This window comes from Corvus brachyrhynchos, unplaced genomic scaffold (assembly GCF_000691975.1).
Source record: "Corvus brachyrhynchos isolate BGI_N302 unplaced genomic scaffold, ASM69197v1 scaffold4, whole genome shotgun sequence".
NCBI lineage: Eukaryota > Metazoa > Chordata > Aves > Passeriformes > Corvidae > Corvus > Corvus brachyrhynchos.
The window spans coordinates 4,796,087-4,816,072 of NW_008237878.1; the positions used below are offsets into that span (position 1 = coordinate 4,796,087).

The 19,986-nt window shown below is 37.4% G+C and overlaps 1 protein-coding gene across 2 annotated transcripts; it reads right to left on the reverse strand.

The window, feature by feature from the left end:
- Nucleotides 1–18,580, reverse strand: IL17RD (interleukin 17 receptor D). Of its 2 annotated transcripts, XM_008632203.2 has the most exons (12): nt 18,450–18,580; nt 15,085–15,210; nt 13,547–13,665; nt 12,739–12,859; nt 10,385–10,429; nt 10,139–10,290; nt 9,689–9,754; nt 9,208–9,262; nt 8,168–8,278; nt 6,335–6,519; nt 3,092–4,028; nt 1–817 (listed from the first exon to the last, which is right to left on the reverse strand). In XM_008632203.2, exons 2-12 carry the CDS (start codon nt 15,173–15,175, stop codon nt 702–704), a joined length of 1,998 nt encoding a protein of 665 aa, XP_008630425.1. In that variant the 5' UTR covers nt 15,176–15,210; nt 18,450–18,580; the 3' UTR covers nt 1–701. The 2 variants fall into 2 exon arrangements, with proteins under 2 accessions (XP_008630425.1, XP_017587946.1); XM_017732457.1 differs by lacking the exons at nt 12,739–12,859; nt 13,547–13,665; nt 15,085–15,210; nt 18,450–18,580 and adding an exon at nt 11,473–11,590.
- Between the last annotated feature and the right edge of the window lie 1,406 nt (nt 18,581–19,986).

A 19,986-nucleotide genomic window follows, 5' to 3' on the forward strand; every position in this document is an offset into this window, starting at 1 on the left:
TATCACTCAGCATATGGAGGACCTGTATTTTTGTCTATTACAAAAAACGACACTTCAGCCTCAGTATGGTGCTGTTTGTGAGTCACCACAGCCAGACTGCGGCAGAACAGGGAGACATGCACTGAAGTTAAATACTGAGACACATTAACATCTGGGAAAAAGAGACTGAGGAAAAGAGCTCCAACATTTCTAAAAGAAAATTATTTCTTCTGATGGAGAATTTCTTGATCTTACCTTTGGCATTTTACCTTGCTTCTGAAAAAAATCCTGTTCTCATTCACTACAACACTCCTGCCATCAAGTACATCAGCACTTAAAACTAGAGGCTGGACTACAAAATTTACTAAGGCTTAATGTTCCAAGCTATTTTATGTCCAGTTGCAAAGTTATTCCTAGCAAAAAATACTAAATTTTGATTATGGCATCTATAAACAGTGTAATGCCATGACATTTAAATTATAACAGGAATAATTTTAAATGTATTCTCTTCTATTTTTCCATGCTACATTTTTCAAATCATGAAAGAGTTTTTATAAAAAGACCAACAGATTCAAGTTTACTGGCCACAAAAAAGAGAATAACAGATCTTCTTCAGGGGCTGTTTGTTCCTTCAAGTAGATTTAGTGCTGAGACAGTGTGGTAGTTAAAGCACAAACAGAGGCTGTTGATAAAGTGGCAATGCATAACAACGTTGTGATGTATTATAAAGGAGCAATTGCCTGCAGTTCATCAGTATGGATATGGCAATGAAGTTCTGCTTTACATATTCCAGGCACTAAGAACTTTGTAGCAGTCATTACAGGAGGTTCTTCTTCCCCTATAAAAGGGAAAAAAAAAAAGTGAAGTTCGTTAATTGAAACAGTGATTTTGTATTTGGTCAACATTTCAGAAACAATGCAAAGAAAACTTATGAAAAACCTCTGCACCCTCTTGTCATACACTCCTGAGGCTGAACCACCATGCTCAGTAAAACCTTATCAAAAGATACAATACTAATTTTCTTCCCAGGCAGGACTTCTTTGGGAAGACCATATTAGTGAATGGACCTAGTGAAGGTCTGGTTGTTGATACTTCCTCAAAATTAAACTAGCTTGAACTTCAACTGAGGATGCCAAATATGATGATCTCTTTGGGGATTTTTTCTTTGCACATCAATACTCTGCATAGGAACTGAACTGAAAGAAAGGATTACAAATTAAGTGATTTAGGATTTTAAATTTCGTGATTGATGATTTTTTTTCGAAAGATTATATCAGACTGTGCTTTAAGGAAAAAAGGAAAGATCTTCTTCTGAGATGCTAAATGTCAGAGCTATTCACATCTGTTCTGATCAAGTAACAGGTAAAAAATAAGTAAAAAACCAAAATGTAGTGTGAATTCAGAGTAATAATAATGTCCACCTCTCAGAACAAGAATAGAAGTTAAAAATTCAATTTAATCCTCTCATTATCAGGCATCTAAATATTAGGGCTATAAATGTTTTGTATGTCTGGGACACTAAAGAAATTTAATGGGTTGCACTCTAAAAGGCAGATGATGCTCAGTTCCAAATACTGTCTCCTGTCTACCCTGTACCTCATTAAGACTGTGCTTTGGGTGAGGCAGGTTTGGGGGAGAGTCAGTCAGAGTGGTGCTTTTGGATGAGGACAGTAAATGGGAAAATGGCAGAAATTACAGTGGTTTCTTAAGACACTGGAACATCAGTGTTAAATCCAACTCTACCAGCAAGAGCTCTAACGTTTAACCTCTCCAGCTGAAGCATGTTAACAAGGGAGTATGTGACTTGAGAATTAATTACTGGGAAGACTGCCTCTTTCTTCCAGTGCCTCCTTGCAGCTGGGATACCCAGCTGACAGCTCAGTAATTGAATCGGGAGGGGACACTGGGAAAGCATTCTTACAGGGAGACCATACATTTTAAACCAGCATCCTACTTTCACTAGAAGCATTACAGAGATATCTGTAATTTTTCCCACAAACGTGACAAAAGGCTGAATTAGAAGATGGTAGGAAACTAAAAAATATCGTTTTAATTTTGAAAACAGAGTAATTGTGACTTAATTAATTAAATCAGTAAATCTGGGGGTTTTTCCACATGAAGTTTTTTTCAAATTTTAACTATTTAGTCCTGTAGACTATCTACCTGATAAATATAGGTGCTATATCTGTAAATCAGCATTTGTATTCTCTTCCTCCAAGATAATTCTGGCATCAAACATTAGTTATGAATTATCTTAATAATATTAAAAAATTAATTTAGCCAAGAGAAAAGTCTAGTTAACTCACCGTCAGCACTCATTCCAGAAAGCAGAACAGCATACTACCATCAAAATGCAATATTCACCTGTTGTAGCTGCTTATGGAAAATCTTAGCAAAGTGCAGTTTTATCATGTCAATACAATTGCTGGAACATTCCACGCTGATGAAGTTGTGATGACAGTTCAATATCCTATAACTAGTAAGGTCAGACCAGGCTTTTTTACATAGCCTGAGGCAAAATTTACACCTTCTAACTGGAGGCATCTAAGATGGGTATCTATTCTGGTGAGTGTCTTCCAAGCATTTAAATTCCTCCACTGAAACCCACTTGTTCATTCCCCAGCTCCCTATGTGGTGAGAAGCCTGATGTCATTCTGAAACTTGAGCTGTACAGAAAATATCCCTAAAGGATCCAGTATGTGCTGGAGCAAAATAGGATGTCAGGTTTAGATTTATGGCTGTCTGTGAGAATGCTTCACCATATCACCCTCTTGATTACACCACACAGCTGTCAGCTGAAATCCCAGCTGCCAAGGAGCCCCTGGAAGGAAGAAAGAAGCTATCTCTCCAATAATACGTCAATTAATGAGTAGTGACCTATTAATAGAATTTTAGTGAAATCTTATCTAGCTAAGATTTCCTCCACACACTGTAAGTTAAGAAAAAGATTCGTTTTCCCAAAGTTACTGTACCTGTCTTACCATCTTTATACCATGCTTACCTTTCTCTGCAGCCTTCTATATGGCTCCTCACATATTATCTTACCTATTTGGAGACGGCAGAAATATGCACAGTAACTGAATGTAAGTTTTGAAACACTGCTGTATCTTACCTAAACCTGATGATGAAGAAACACTTCCTGTAATGGAAGATGTTTCCATTTGGTCTGTCAATAGTCCTTCCATTAAAGGTAAAGATAATTCAGAAGAAGGAACAGATGAATCGTAGATTCCAGAATCTCGAGGCATGTCTTTCAGATTTGAAGCTTTAACAATATGTAACAATGGCTGAAGGACAGAGCTGCCATCACCTTGAATGTCCTGAGTTTCTGTATCTTCTCCAAGGTTTAAGTGCTGAATTATACAGTGAGAGTCTGAATTCCCCACTGAAATATTTAGATCTGTTCTCAGGTAAAAATCACCATCCATCACCTGTTTATTCACCAAGTCATTTAAAACCAAGCCTGAATCAAATTTTTCCATGACAGGCTCCGAGTAGTGTAAAGAAGGCAGAGGGAAGGGAATAAATTGTTTCTCAAACCAATCTGGTTCCTGATCAATGAACTGATGCATATTGCAAATAGCAACATAAAGGGACCTCCCAGATTTGCTCCTGAAATAATTCCTTTTACTAATGTTAACAGGAAACACATCTGAATCCTGTACACTAAGATCTCTGGAGTGTAAGTGTGAATAGAGCTGGGGGAGATTGTCCATGAGTTTGTATTTAGTGCTTAGATCCAGAATAGCAGGGATGTCTCCCTCACAGGAGTAATCGAAGTAGACTGCGATGAACTTGCAGAGGTCAGCTGAATTCTGCTTTGCCTGACGAAGCTTCTCTGCAACAGTCAACACAGCAAAGAGAAAGAGTTCTCCTTTTCCTGCATCTTTGGTGACTCCTCTGTGCTTCCAGTTCTTTTTTTCAACAAAGTATTTCATTCCTTTGGAACACACAATGATGATAAACTGGGACTCATTTATTTTTTTAATAAGCCACTCCTTCTGATCTTCTTTACAGTTTTTTAGATCTTCCCACAAATCTAAAGCCACCTGGAAAAAGAAAAAAAAAATTCTGGTTGATATTAACTTTTATGTATGTAAACCCAAGTAGTTCCTTAAAAAAAAAAAGCACTATGGATTTGATACATAGCAGTATTTCTTGGGGAATAAAAAGAACATAGGAAATGTGGCTGCACCAAGTAAATCAGAATTTACCTATGGAACTAAATTTGGTATCATCAACCCACAATAAACAATTGTGCTTGCCTCAAACAGTTTACCATTGTATGTTTGGGTCCATAATGTGCTGAATGTAACAGAAGTAAAAGAATCATGGAATTGTTTAGATTGAAAAAGACCTTTAAGATCAAGACCAACCATTCACCCAGCACTGCCAAGTCTACCCCTAAACCGTGCCCCTAAGTGCCATATTCACTTATCATCCTTGCATACTAATGAAGTGTGATGCCAATAATTTTCATATCTAGACAGAAACCTAATTAGTGCCTATAATATCAAGTCCTTCCAGTTAGGATGCAAAACAACAGCAGTTTTATCTGATGAGAAAGCTCTGAAAATTTTGTCCTAAGAGTTATCTTATTTTGTACTTTGTCAAGCTCTCTGACCATTCCACATGATCTGAAATGCTGGTGTACAGCAAGAGGAGGGACACAATGCTTTATCTCACAGGAGGAATGAGTAGTAGGATAAGAGAAAAAAACAGATGCAAAAAACTTGCATAATAGACACACATCAAAACGACTTATAAGATCTTCTTTGAAGCATTTTTCCAGAGAACAAAAATTTCTCCTCTGCTATGTATCACCCACAGCAGAGTGGAAAACTTTGCCCCATCAGAAGACAGAGCAGGTGGATGCCCAGAACACAAGGACTCCTGAAAACTGCTACCACACAGCTGGCTGCAGGAAGAAAGTGATCCTGCCTGAAGTGCTCAGTCAGCTGGACTGGATGATCACTGTCAGTTCCTTCCAAACAGACAACTCTATTCTATGCATGGGGAAGAGGAGTCATTTTACTGCTGTTGGGAGATGCAGGTAGTTTTGTGTCTGGTTTTGTTTCTGTTCTTCAAACTCCTGTGTGACCTGCTATCTGTGAGAAATGATTTTTATTACAGACAAGTTATTTTTAAATGGCTACTAAATGCCACTGGTTTTATCCTTTATGAGAAAACATTCCAATTCCATACCAAAAGTACTTGTGCAATTCTTCTGTTATGCACTGAGCATCACTTTTTGTATTAAACGCCACAGTTTTATTAACAAAATATATTATTTCTGTACATAGATGCTATCAATATTTTGTTATATAAATTTTAAATGATGCCTGAGACCATGGTACTTTGTTAGAGCAGTAAGAGCTCACCTCAACACTATTCCAAAGAGAAACAGTGCAGTAGGGCTTAAGTACATCACTAAAAGGGGTTTCAAGTAAGTTACTTATGGAACACTTTATCCTGAACTGTTTTAAACAGACGAAAAAGTTCTGACCATCCCCACCAAACACGTGAGGCCTCGGTTGTGTTTCTGTGTTTGGTCACCAGAGAGCAGAATTGCTGTAATGAAACCCAGCTCCAGCTCATCCCGTTAACATCCCGGGGATGGGAGGAAAAATGCAGCACAAAGAGACCAACGATTGTCCTGCCTTTTTCCAGCTGGAAAGTGAAAAACTGGCCACATATTGATTCTATTTTAGAAAGCAGTATGAGATTCTAAGCCTACTCATTCAAAGTAGCAATTTGAACGTCTCTCTCATAGCTTTCAAACAAAAACAAGGAAAAAAAAAGAGTTGCTGATTTTACAGTATTAATGGAACAGATGGGAAGTAAAAAAATAAAAATCAACTAGTAAGTACATATTGTCAACAAGTAATGCTAATAATGCAGTTTTTGCTCTATGAGTAGAAGTCTTGAGAGATTCAACTTCTTTTAAATTACAATACAAAACATATTTTAGGAATACCAAAGTATATTAGGTAGACAAAAACACCTCTTTGTGGCTGCTGACTATAAAGATGCAAGACCTACCGAACAGAAAAAGCACTTAATTCAAAGCAAGCTAAACATGGCTGAATGAAAGTCCTGGAATCATGATCTTCCACTATTCTGTTGGTTTGGGTTGGTTTGGTTTTTGGGGTTTTTTTTGTTTTTTTTTTTTTACACTGGGTAAGATCTGTTCATTTCCCCAAGTAAAGTACATTTAAACAGCCAATATTTAGAAAAATAATGAAAGTTATCTCTGTGGAAAGGAGGGACTGAAATACCTACTTTTCAAGCACAGATTTTGGGAGTGCTGTTTCAATTAAGGAAAAGTTGTTTACGTATGAAATGTTGAGTTTACCTCACAGCCACAAAAGTCCTGAAGAAAATAAGCAAAGCATTGGATGACATTAATGTGTTTCTGGCAATCTTTACTGGAATAGCAGATGAACACTTTTGGCCGGGGACGAAGTCTTTCCACATGGAGACCTGCAGCATATGCTGAAGATTCTGAGCTCTCCTCATCTAGATGGGAATATATATTTTCTAAATTGGAAGAGAAAAGAGAGTTCACTCTATAAAGCTTGATTTTGTGTTGGGTTTTTATTACTTTTGTAGACTCTTTACTAATGCATACAATAATAGGGTTTTTTTTCTGAAGACTTTCCTCTCCATCCTGAAAAAGAAAAGTTGTGCACACTCTATTTATCCAGCTTAAGAGTTGCTACATGTGGAATACACTTTCAAAGTTAAATGTGCAGTTATTTCTGTCCAACTCAGAAAACACAAGGAAGGTTTAATTTATAGACAGAATGAGGTGGTTTCACCATTAACCAGCTTCTAATCTCTGTTCAAATATTATAAGCCTAAAAGATGTATCATCTTCAAGAGTTTCCTGTCTAACAAAGTCTCTTGTCCTAAAAACCCCAAACCACAAGATAAGCCAGGTAAGAATATTAAACTCCAGGTCCACAGACGCCTTCAGGATATCATACAGGATCTCTCTAGTGTATATATACACACCCGTGTTTGGACATTAATTTGACATTAATTTGAATTAAGATATGATTAATTTAAATCAAAATAGCTATTACTGTTTCTTTCCTTGCATAGATGCTTTTATGCTGGAACAAAAATGTCTGGCTATATGCCAGATTAATTCAATCTAGTTCTACAGCTGGTTAAGCTAATTCGGAATAAAGCATGAGTATTTTAAAATACAAATATCCATCAAGGGATTCAATTCAGAACAATTCATCAGGAATAACTATTCTGGAACAGCTCTCTCTGTAGACAAATCCTCAGTGATTTGTCTGGGTTTTTTGTTGGAACTCTGCTAGCTGCGAGCAAAGGGATAACTACAGGAGACCAGAAGGTAAAAGGATTTAACCCAGCTGGCATATAGCACTTGCAGTATATCTCAGTGCCAAAATTCAGGTGGATAACACAGATATCTGAGGTTTGGAGAAGTACTCTCTTTTTCCATTATTCATGAAACCACGGTTCTCCAAATTCTGTAAAAAAAGCCAATGGATTTTTAACATTTAAATGTATCAAGTGTTGCTTGCCAGCTCCTGGATACAGAGGAGAAGTCAGCAAGGAGGGATGGAATCTAAGTTAGAAAAACATCTGCAAGCAGGGCTTAGAGTAAATTTAGGAAGATGGCTTAGAATGAAAGGTAAAGGCAACTTCCAGGAAAGTGAGCAAATCTGGAACAGTAGCTGTAGATAGTATTCCAGAAAGCACTGTGAATTGTATTGGCATCACATGCCTTTACTTTCCTTCTGATTTAAAATGAAAATGAATTAGGTATTTCTGAGAAAAAGAAGGGAATGTTTAAAACATACCTATTTACAAACCTGTTTGTAATCTACATGGTCACATAGTACTTTCTCAAATAAAAAGAAACATGAAATAAAAAATATTTTCCAATATTGCTTTTGATCTCTCCTTTTTACAGTGAAGCCTTGATCTGTGATACAATAGTGTCTAGGCAACCAATTACCCTCAAGCACTGAGTAAGAATTTGCTACAGGTTTCAATACACAAAAAAGCTGAGAGGAGGAAGGACAGAGAAATAGAAAAGAAAGATGTTCAGATAAAGGTATTTCTGGAATTAGCCTACCAATTAAGACTGTTTTGGTTGCAAAAGCATATCTTTAAGCTGAACTTTGTACTGAATAAACCCTCTTACCTTGCTGTTTCTTGCGGCACATCACTGTGAAAAGTGTGGCAAATGCAGAGATGACAACCAAAGGGACTGTGATGGCAATGGCTCTGATCGGGCCAGCCCACGGGGAGTGCACTTGGAAAAAGCAAGCAGAATTAGCCCCATGCAAATATGCTATACTACAATTATCTGAACAAATCTTCACACTGGGAAGGCAAAACTGCTGCAGTACTCTATTATCAGGTAATTCCTGAAGATACAGTAGGCCCAAACATCATGCCCTGCTCCATTTCAAATTAGGTTTTATGGTGGTTGTGCCACTGCCACAGCATCAGTGGCTCACACAAGTAACAAGAGCAGCAACTCACACCAGCCCCAGGAGAACAGCCCTGTGTCAGGTGTAGTTTTGATGAGATATGCAGTGGTCATTTGGACCTGACACGTTTTGGTTCCACGGTGCTGAACTTGCCACTTAGAAAGAACTGCCCTCTTGCAAAGATCACCCTCAGCGATGTGCGTTAGGATTCAGTGCATTTTTCCCACTGCCTCCATCTGTGGCTGTTTTGAGGCTGCAGTTACACTCTGAAATCCCTGTTTAGCTTCTCAAAAACAGGGCTGATCCACAGGCATGTGAAGCATCCACCTGACAGGTTCTCCAGACCGCTCGGTTTGGTACCAGGGCTGAAGGGCACAGGTGATGTGTTTAGGCTGCTCCCACAGTTTCATTACACTGTTCCCACACTACTGCACTGTCAGTTATATACAATTAAAGTTATGATTCCTCATATCCACATATACAACAAAAGCCACTTTCCCACAAAGATTTCCAATGATGGATTGATCTAAACTCCACTAAATATAAATGTGGAGAGATACACATGTGTAGGCTCAAGTGTCACCTCTACTCCTTTTTCATTATGTCAAAAAAATCACAGCACAATTACCTCAATAGTCTATCTTATGGCAAACAGAGGTCAAATAGAGACTTACTTCCAACATAATTAAAACTGAATCTAAATTAATACGTTAAATATAGTATATTGTTTAAAAAACAGAACTCATACCTGGTTTTAGTGCATAGTGCATTGTTTTCCTTGTTGTGTTAGTGTCATCAACCAGCTTGGAAAAGTAAAAAATTAATTTTATTTACTTTCTGCAATACGTAAAATAACTGTAACAGCTCTTATGACCAAATGTGAAGAAAGTTACTGTTGAAATAGTTAAAACTAAAGAGCAGCACAAACTAGTACAACAAAAATTGACCAAGCAACAGAATTCCAATTAACAAAAATAAAAATCAAAGTCCAGGAATTATGCAGGCCCCCAACTTCAATTTAAGGCACAGACGAAAGTGCTGTGCACTCAGGGAAGCAAAGCTATGGAAAGGCCAAGAACATTGTAAAAAATTTACTTGCCCAAGTTACTTCAGTAGGGATGCTCGAAGTTCAATTCTACCAGTGTGGTTTGAAATATTTTAATTTTACTCCATTTTCCCATTAACATCCTCACTTAGGTGTTGCACAAAAGACTATTCAGAAATATTACCTCAATTATATAATCCCCTGGAGATACGTTCTGAAGAACACAACTTGTAGTGTCTGTGTTCTGCTCCTACATCAAAGAAAGAATACTTTGCAAGCCATTCACATACTTTTAAAACCTAATAAAGAATTCACATTGGTTTAGAAATAGGCAGAGCATTCTTGTATTCACACACCTTAAACCAGCAAAACTAAGTCTGCCCATTCAATTACACAATCCTCTGCCTGCAGAACGAACTTCTGTTATCCAGGTCCAATGGAGCCCTCAAGCCTGCTTTTGACTGATGAGTGCTATCACAGAACAACTGTTATTAACATAAACAGTTCCAAATAGTTTTACAATTTTAAAACTGATCCTATTTTATATTAAGTTTTTAAAGCTTCTATAAGACCTTAGAACACCTCATGTTAATAGGTGTTGTGCTTTTAAGAGCTTCACAACTCAGCCACATACCTGTTTGCAGGTCTTTTGCTTAAATGGCCCTTCATGCTTAAGTTTGTAGTGAAGAAAGTAGTACCTAAACCCAAAGTTGTGAGGTGCATGATCAAAGGACACTTGCATGTTAAAACCTTGCTGGGTAACATTCACATTCCTTGGCTTCCAGTCTGTCAGAGGAGATATTCATGAATCACAAAATTACTCTTCAAGTACAGTAACTTTTTGTAAGATTAATATATTAAAATATTACATTTTACTTACAAGGTTTGCAGACAAGGTTTTCTGGCTGTAGCAACAATTCACACGCTACAAATATAAAGAAAAATTATAAATTATACAGTATCAAACTGCTATGCTACTTAAACAGAAAAAGAACATGGGCAAAAGTAGGGAGCTCATCATTTTGAATACCCCCACTTCTTTCCCAGACTCTAATATGCCTGGACTAAATACATTTTGCAAACTTAACTTCTTTGGCATGATTTCAAGTCCCTTCTCATCTTGATATGTGAAACAGAGATCCATTAATTTGAGTAGCACATTTCTTAGTGAGACGAAAGGGATAACACCAGGTGCAGCATGTCAGGAGAGAAAGTTTAAGCTAGTCTTAAATACATTTACTCAGAGTAAGTAAGTATGCTGAGCACTACTACCAATGGTACAGCAGTCTGCATTAACAGACGGACTTTAAAATACCTTAGGAAAGTTTTACAGGGAAAAAACCCCTTAGCAGGACAAATATCAACAGTTCACTCCAAAGGGTACTTGCAGTTTCTCACCATACTGTGTGAGCACTGAGGAGCTTATTCAAGTTTCTTCTCTCTACCTCCAATTGCTAAGTAATTTAGAGAAATTCAACTTATCCAATTTTAGATGTCCTCCTCTACATCCGTCTCTAGACAGCTGTTTTTAAATTGTAATCTCAAAAGCAAAAAATAACCTTCCCTTCTCCACAATGTCCAGAGAGGAGCAAACCATCTCCATGAGTGAAATGATCCTGAGAACCACAGAACAATCCTGTTCTAGGCAAACCTGCAATAATCTCAGGCCTACCTGAGACTTTTCTCCTGGTTGCTGCCTAACACATATGATCGCACACTACAGATTTATCTATGGCATGCAAATTCTTTCTGCTTAACACCCAGATCTTCCTTCCAAGACAATGTCAGTAACTACTTATCCCAGACTCATCCAACATCATCATCCACTAAATTCCTTTGTTGGGAAACCCAAAACATTGGGGAGAGGGGAGGCCCGCTGAGGAGATGACATACAACTATATTATATGCAATACTATATTACATGCAATACTATATTATATGCAATACTATATTATATGCAATACTTACATCTAGTTCGGAAGAAAAATGGGTGATAATTACTTTCATTTTTAATGGAAGGAAAAGGAACAATCTTGACAAAGTAATCCGTTTCAAACTTCAAATTTACGAAGGGCTGGGACTCCATTCCCTACAAAAAAGACAAGATTGCAATGTATTTTAAAATCAACTATTATAGTTGATATAATAGTTGAAATACTAAAAGTATTTTTCACAACAAGCCCCCAGTTTTGCAATCAAAGGCTCAAATTAATACATTAAGAATGCTTTACCTACTCCTCTATTCCAATCTGACATGAGGAATCTCAATACATAGTTGGATGTAGACCATTACAGATTTGCATCTGTACTCCAGAGTCACCAAAATCAGAGTTCCCAACTTCAGGGAAGCTTCTATCGAAAGGGACAAGATCTCTCTCCAAAGCAACAACCATCATTAATTTCACCAATAATACTTTTGGGAACCAACCAACTCTTTGACACGGGCATGGAGTAATAGGACAAGGGGGAATGGCATCAAACTGAAAGAGGGTAGGGTTAGATTAGATATTGGGAAGAAACTCTTCAGTGTGAAGAAGTGAGGCCGTGGCACAGGTTGCCCAGAGAAGCTGTGGCTGCCCTTTTACAGGGAAAAAACCCCTTAGCAGGACAAATATCAACAGTTCACTCCAAAGGGTACTTGCAGTTTCTCACCATACTGTGTGAGCACTGAGGAGCTTATTCAAGTTTCTTCTCTCTACCTCCAATTGCTAAGTAATTTAGAGAAATTCAACTTCATCTGCTGCTATCCAATTTTAGATGTCCTCCTCTACATCCGTCTCTAGACAGCTGTTTTTAAATTGTAATCTCAAAAGCAAAAAATAACCTTCCCTTCTCCACAATGTCCAGAGAGGAGCAAACCATCTCCATGAGTGAAATGATCCTGAGAACCACAGAACAATCCTGTTCTAGGCAAACCTGCAATAATCTCAGGCCTACCTGAGACTTTTCTCCTGGTTGCTGGCCTAACACATATGATCGCACACTACAGATTTATCTATGGCATGCAAATTCTTTCTGCTTAACACCCAGATCTTCCTTCCAAGACAATGTCAGTAACTACTTATCCCAGACTCATCCAACATCATCATCCACTAAATTCCTTTGTTGGGAAACCCAAAACATTGGGGAGAGGGGAGGCCCGCTGAGGAGATGACATACAACTATATTATATGCAATACTATATTACATGCAATACTATATTATATGCAATACTATATTATATGCAATACTTACATCTAGTTCGGAAGAAAAATGGGTGATAATTACTTTCATTTTTAATGGAAGGAAAAGGAACAATCTTGACAAAGTAATCCGTTTCAAACTTCAAATTTACGAAGGGCTGGGACTCCATTCCCTACAAAAAAGACAAGATTGCAATGTATTTTAAAATCAACTATTATAGTTGATATAATAGTTGAAATACTAAAAGTATTTTTCACAACAAGCCCCCAGTTTTGCAATCAAAGGCTCAAATTAATACATTAAGAATGCTTTACCTACTCCTCTATTCCAATCTGACATGAGGAATCTCAATACATAGTTGGATGTAGACCATTACAGATTTGCATCTGTACTCCAGAGTCACCAAAATCAGAGTTCCCAACTTCAGGGAAGCTTCTATCGAAAGGGACAAGATCTCTCTCCAAAGCAACAACCATCATTAATTTCACCAATAATACTTTTGGGAACCAACCAACTCTTTGACACGGGCATGGAGTAATAGGACAAGGGGGAATGGCATCAAACTGAAAGAGGGTAGGGTTAGATTAGATATTGGGAAGAAACTCTTCAGTGTGAAGAAGTGAGGCCGTGGCACAGGTTGCCCAGAGAAGCTGCGGCTGCCCCATCCCTCCAAGTGTTCCAGGCCAGGCTGGATGGGGCTTGGAGCAAGCTGGGATAGTGGGAGGTGTCCCTTCCCATGGCAGAAGGGTTGGAACTGGATGACCTTTAATAACCCAAACCGTTGTAGGATGATAGACACTTTCAAAACTACTCACACAGTCAAACAACACTGGAACTATTCTTGAAACAAAGCACTTACTGTTCGTTTAAAACTGGGGCTGAGCTGCTTTGGATCCTTTAAAACCATCTGCTGGCATTGTCTTCCCTCTGATTTTAACTCCTCAAGTATTACTCGAAATCCCTTCAGGTATTCAATCCCTACAAACAGCAGGGCATTTAAACAGAAGATGAATATTTCAAAATGCATTATGTGGTATTTTATGTAATTTGTATTTCATTTGTCTTTAAAAATGAAACTTATCAGTCATACAAAATATGTTTGTACTTAATACCTGTTCTTGTACATCAGTTCTGCACATTCTATCTTGCCTATCTAGAATTCAGTCTTTGGCAAAGGCTACAATTACTACATACTTGTGCAATGCTTAGAACAGAGGGGCCCATGTCTCATCTGGGGCTTCCAAATTACCACTGCAATAGAAGTTATCAGTACCTTCTTCACCTTCAGAAATACTTTATAGTAACTTCACATTTCCTAGCACATTACTAGCAATCAAATATAATATTTTGCTGGCAAATTATAGAAATATTCCTTTATAAATTTTACTATCATCTCTGAGACTACCAGATTAAACTGATAACAATTGTTACAACTTCTTTAGCTCTAGTACAGTAAGGGATAACAGAAAACTTGACTAGAAGAATGGAATTTATTCCAGTGCATGTATACTTCCAGTTATTTATAACTGCTGCCAGAACTACACCCGTTTTGTTCAAGTTACTCCAATACAACTTATCTCAGCAGTGTCTTTACAATGTTCTCATCACAGAATTACTTCATGACACGACTAAACTGAGTCACAGTGATGTGAATATCCCAGGAAAATGCCAGTGTTAACCCTGTGACAGTTCTGTGGCTCAGGTATCAAAGGCACTGCACAGCTCTTTAACTCTCACTACTTCATCTAATTACATCTCCTCAATAGCATTACACATATTTATCAATGACACAGACACAGCTTTTGTAAGTTAAATGCTACATAAATCAAAATGGACTCATTTCAGTTTATGCTATGCTTCTCAAACCAAAAAATAAAATCCCGTATGTATCACTTCCACATTTTCCACCACCTCCTCTGGTTCACTAGGTTTGTGTGTTTTGATTAATGTTTTATAATTTTGTAGAAGATAAAGCGTTGCCAAACGTGTTCTCACTGTTCTATGGAACAAAAGCACTATTTGTCCTTACATGAAGACCCTGAAAGAGAAAGTGTCCAGTTCCCATGTTACCCAAGCTGTCTGAACAGCAGTTCTGTCCTCACATTTCCCAAAGGATTAACCTCTGATGATTACAAGGAAGAACACCAGGCTTTGTTTCCCATGGGTGTCTGATCCATCCAGTCTGCAGCTGAAGATTACCAGATGCTTTCAACTGCACAATTCTGCAGAATTCAGTGGAAAAAATAGGAGCTTTGCAAAGATGTTAACAATTCCTTTCTTTTTAGGCAGTTTGCGTCAATGATTCCAAGCATTATTTAATTATTTGACTTAGTACCTATGACCAGGAAGTTATTACCAAACCCATGATGAGTGAGTCCATTTCCCTCTAGAACTTACCAATGGCATTTGCTGTCCAAAGGATCATCACAGCCACCTGCTCCTGGCATGCAAATTGACTGATGGTGATGTTCTGCACATCTCCAATCATGTGTCTTCCCACTGAATTCAGGTAAGGAGTGCAGTCTAAAAATATGGACAAATAAGCACTTTTAGAAAAACATTGCAGCTGACATAAATTCCCTAACGTCTTCAAGATTGAGCTACGTAAAATTACCAGTGCATTATTTTCTGTAAGTACTATACAGCAAATCTGGATGAAGTTTTTGTCTCAAGACACCAAAAGCCACAAAACTTCATAAATCATTGAGCACAACCACTTTCACTGGTTGCCAACCCACAGTTCACAGGACTCCCAAGGAAATTACCAGTTTATACCACCAGTGTAACCTGTACCACACAATGCGTTGGGACTCCCAAAAGAGAACAACTTTTCCTTGTAGTTGTTCAAAGGAATATGAAGACTGACATTAATTTTGTTCATGTACAGTGCTCAAAGCAAGAGAATGTTGGTCAATGATCAGGCACATATGAGAACAATAAACCATGTGAAGCTTGAGAACTGCTCAAGAAGAGCTTTTGAACCAAAACACTGCTTGATCCTGACCACAAAGAACCTACTGCCTAAATCCATGTCCTCTCTGCCACCCATTCTGCAGCCACATCCCTGCAGACCACCTAACTGCCACTGGATTCACTCAGGACTGGTTTTGTCTTGTTATTCTCACAAAATACAGTGTATTCCCTAAAGTTACAGCTCCACAAACATGTTAATTATAGAAAACTTTAGCTTTAATTAAGAAAACAAAATACAACCAAAAGATTCCTGACTTTGTTGTTGAACTTTACCATGTCTTTTTGTTTTCAAAACAAGAAAACAAATAAACCCAAATTTTATTACTTTTAAAGCTTTACAATATTTAGGCTCATACTGTGTGGCAGGAAAAGAAGTAGTAAGCAGGGGATTCACTAGTTCTGGAGCACAGTATACATGAAGATGGGTGTGCAAAAACATTCTGCTCCTGAACTAGTGAAACCAACAAAATCTGGAAGAAATTCATCAGTAGATTGTATATTAGTGACTGACGATTAATTCAAAATAACTGAGATCATTTACATGCTATATATTCATCTATACAGAGCTTGTAGAAAAGAAACATGAAAAATCAAGTGCTATGATTCACAATACAGGAAATTCAAATTTAATTCAGAGGTGTGATCTTAAGGGCAAGGAAAGAAAAATTATTAACTGTAAAGGAGATTTAGAAAATGGCTTTTTACTATGAATAACCATGGCAAGGGGTCTTTTATATAACTGTCACAGACATAAGAATAGAACAGTCTGTACAACACTGCCTTTTACAAAAGCTGGGCAGTTGGTACCGACTCTGCTGTTTGTAGAATTCGGTTGCTATGAGTGAACTCAGTGACAGCATGAACTTCCTCTTAGGAGGAGAGAGGATCTCTTTCAATGGAAAGTTTGAAGTAACTGGTTTTTGCTCAGTCTGGATCTAATTAATAGCAAGCCCAAGATTTTGGATCCTGGTTACTAGAATTTTATGGTCAAATGACAATTTGCCAAAATGGAATATAGCACAAACGCCTGCAGTCTGACTGCAAGTCACTGATTCACAGTTTTAAAGAACAACAGTTTTAGGAAGAAAACAGCATGGAAAAATCACACTTTTTAGGAAACCACTTCTTTTACTCGAATACAAGTGACATGCTAAAAAACAGACATTTCTTTTTCACCTGAATAAATAATCTAACCAACTAATTTAGCATCATAAAACACAGATTGCTAGAGTTGCTGTGTGGTAAAATAAAAGCCCCTAAATCACAGCTAGCAAGCCAAATTCTCTTTTGTGCTGGCTTATTTTTAAAGGTAAATATGTATTTCCATACCACGTGAGCTCTTTAGTCTTCATATCAGCAAACTCTTTTCCTAGTCCTGCAGAACTCAAATAACTCCTTTGTCCAGGAAGCACACAGTGCCAGCACAATTGTGAATTAATACTTCTCATTGGTTAAACACAGTTTCTGGTGCCAGAATTAATGGAAAAAACATGACACATACTGGGATTTAAAGAGACTCACTGTGTTAACTAAATGTGGGGATCTCTGTTCTGACTGGTATTATTTCCTAGTTTTCTTTATGTAGATTAAAAAACAAAATCATACTTCTTTTGTAGTGATCACCTACATCTTGTACAATCTGACACACTTAAATTTTGCTCATTTTAAGTGTTAAGATCAAATTAGATTTAAAAAAAATTCACAGTGAAGGATTGCAAATTCAGAAATTAACATCAAAATTGAGGAGCAAAAGGATGACCAGAATGAAACAAATCACTATTGTTAGGCTTCCTGAGGCATGCTCTCAGTGATGAAACTTTACCTACATTCAGCATCTGAAATAACTTCTTTGGGTAGGCAGAAAAAACCAGCTATGACTTGCACTGGCATTAAAACATTGATTTAATGTAAATGAGGACCTTGACTGGACACTGAGTTTATACTGGTGATGGCCACTACCTGCCCACATAAGGATAAATTCTTAATGTAGTCAGCGGTCCTACTTTGACAACTAGACAAGAAAGATGACAAAACATCTAAAATAACCGCCAGCAACAAGGTACAGCCATTTAGCAGATGTTTGAAGAGGTCTGAAGTATTACTGCTGCAAGCTGTTTATCACTGTTACTATGGCAGAGATTACTTTGTTCTCAGTTTAGCTGCAAAACCCACCACATCTGCCACAGCTCTAAAACCATCTGTCTGCACTGCAAATGTAGACAGCAGTTTTCCACTGGCCTGGGCCTTGAAGACTGTAGCTGATGAAAAGTTCTCACTGATTCAACTAAATGAAGAGATGCTATTCAATATTCTTCAATATTCACATTCAATATTATCCTTGCAACAACAATTTTTTAAATATATGACCTGTATACCTTTTCTACCTCGAGACACACATTATGTCATTTTCACCCAAAATCACACATCAGAGAAAAGCTCTATAAAGCTCAAAAGAATCCTTTCCTATGTCTTCATGTGTACTGAGCCTTTCAGTGACTACATTTTTACACAGAATAATTTTCTATAATGTTCAGTCAAATACTGGGCAAATGATGTAGGCCAACCTGAAAGAGAAACTACTACAAATTGTTAGATAGTTTTACTATCAGTGAAACACAGAAGGAGATCTACCAGACCCAGCAGACACAGATTTTCTAGATTTTAAAATTATGTCAATATTGAAGAGCTTATGCCATTCCTAGAGCCAGTTTAGGAGACATGTTGCAATATATTGACAACTGGGATGGAGTCCTTGATTTTTGTGAATATAGTGCAGATTTTCAACTTACTGTCATATTTAAAGGTGATGTTGAGTAGTCCATTGTTCTTTGTGACTGATGACAGCCCCTGGAGAAAAAAAACAAGGAGAAAGGAAAATCTGAATATAGTATTTGCATGAAGCCATGAAATAGTTGTTGAAGTAGTATGACCTGCCCAGTAGATGGGAATCACAGAAGCTTATTTTTGGAAGAAAATTATGTGATATTCTCAACTTCCACCATCTAGGTGAATTGTGTCTGTACAAAAACCATACCTTTAATCAGGGTTTAAAAACAAATCAAATTGGGTTCTCCAGGGGAAACGGTGCAAGAGAAAAGGATGTCAGCCAAAAAGGACTCCACAACCATGTAAAGGAGTATCAGAAGTTCCAAGAGAGCACCATTACAGAAATCCATTATGCTACCTCAGACACTCTTTTCTTTTATCAAATACCATTAAAGCAGATGCTGCAAACTGAAGACCAACCAGAGAACTGCTCTGCCAGGGTGAAATCCAGGTTGATGAGTCTGCTGTCTCTTCTCTACTTACAGAAAAGAACTTTGGTCCTCAGAGATGCAATACCTTCCCCTTCAGAAAGCACTGAAATTGTTTTGAAATGCAGAATGTAGCATCACCCTCACAAGACACAAAGCTGAAAACTGGAACACTGATTCTTATGATACAATATCATTCCCTGAAAGGCAAATGACATCACATTTCCCATCAGCTTTAAAAAAATACCACCCATTTAGACAGAATTGTATCTGGGTTCACGGTCACAGTGCAAACAGCAAAAATCAACAGTATAAAAGTTGATAAAAGTATAAAAAAGCAGCAGTAATTAGGTGTTGTCAGGATCATGCCCGAGCACTCACTGTGTGTCCCTCCACAGCCAAACCCAGGTATGGACAAAGAAAAACAAGGTAGGAGCTGTCAAGTGAAAAAAAAAAAGTAAAGCACTTCCTAAAGGATTAAAGCAATTCAGACCTTGATAGTAGTGTTACAAATTTGTAATCTCACTCTCTTCTTAGGTGGCTTTTCCTTTGTTTAAGTTTGATTCAGCTTGGCACTGAACCAGCTGTTATACAAAAAAGCTTCCTGAAACAGGCTGTAACTTTTCCATTAATACTTGATCTATTATGACTCACTTTCTGTTTCTCTAAACTTTATTAAATGTCATTTAACTTATAGCAAAAGTAAGACATGATTTATTTGATTTAAAAAATCTCAAAGAAGTAACTACTGACTTTTTATATTTATAAAAGGAGATTAACCCTCAAATCAATTGATACTTGTCTTCCTTTTGTCCTAGAGATGAAGTTTTGAGAGACATAAATTTTACCAAATTACACAGAAAATTAGCACACGTATTTTAATTCATTAGATAGGATTTTTATATGCTATATGAAAACAAAAAGGCAACACTTTTCCTTTAATTACATTTCTACTGGGATTAAGGTGACAGAATATATAACAGGAGAAGCATAAATAAATATACCACAATCATTGATAATTTAGATGCAAAAAACAGACATAACATAAGCCAAACTCTGCTGAACTTATTGT

Bases quoted from the DNA above. Each gene is read 5' to 3' on its own strand.
- IL17RD (XM_008632203.2), bottom strand. From the start codon at position 15,175: ATGATTGGAGATGTGCAGAACATCACCATCAGTCAATTTGCATGCCAG. The intron at 12,860-13,546 runs GTAAGTGCTTTG...TCTTTTTTGTAG, and splicing joins GCCCCAGTTTTAAACGAACA to GGAATGGAGTCCCAGCCCTT. The intron at 10,430-12,738 runs GTAAGTATTGCA...TTATATTTGTAG, and splicing joins ATTTTTCTTCCGAACTAGAT to CGTGTGAATTGTTGCTACAG.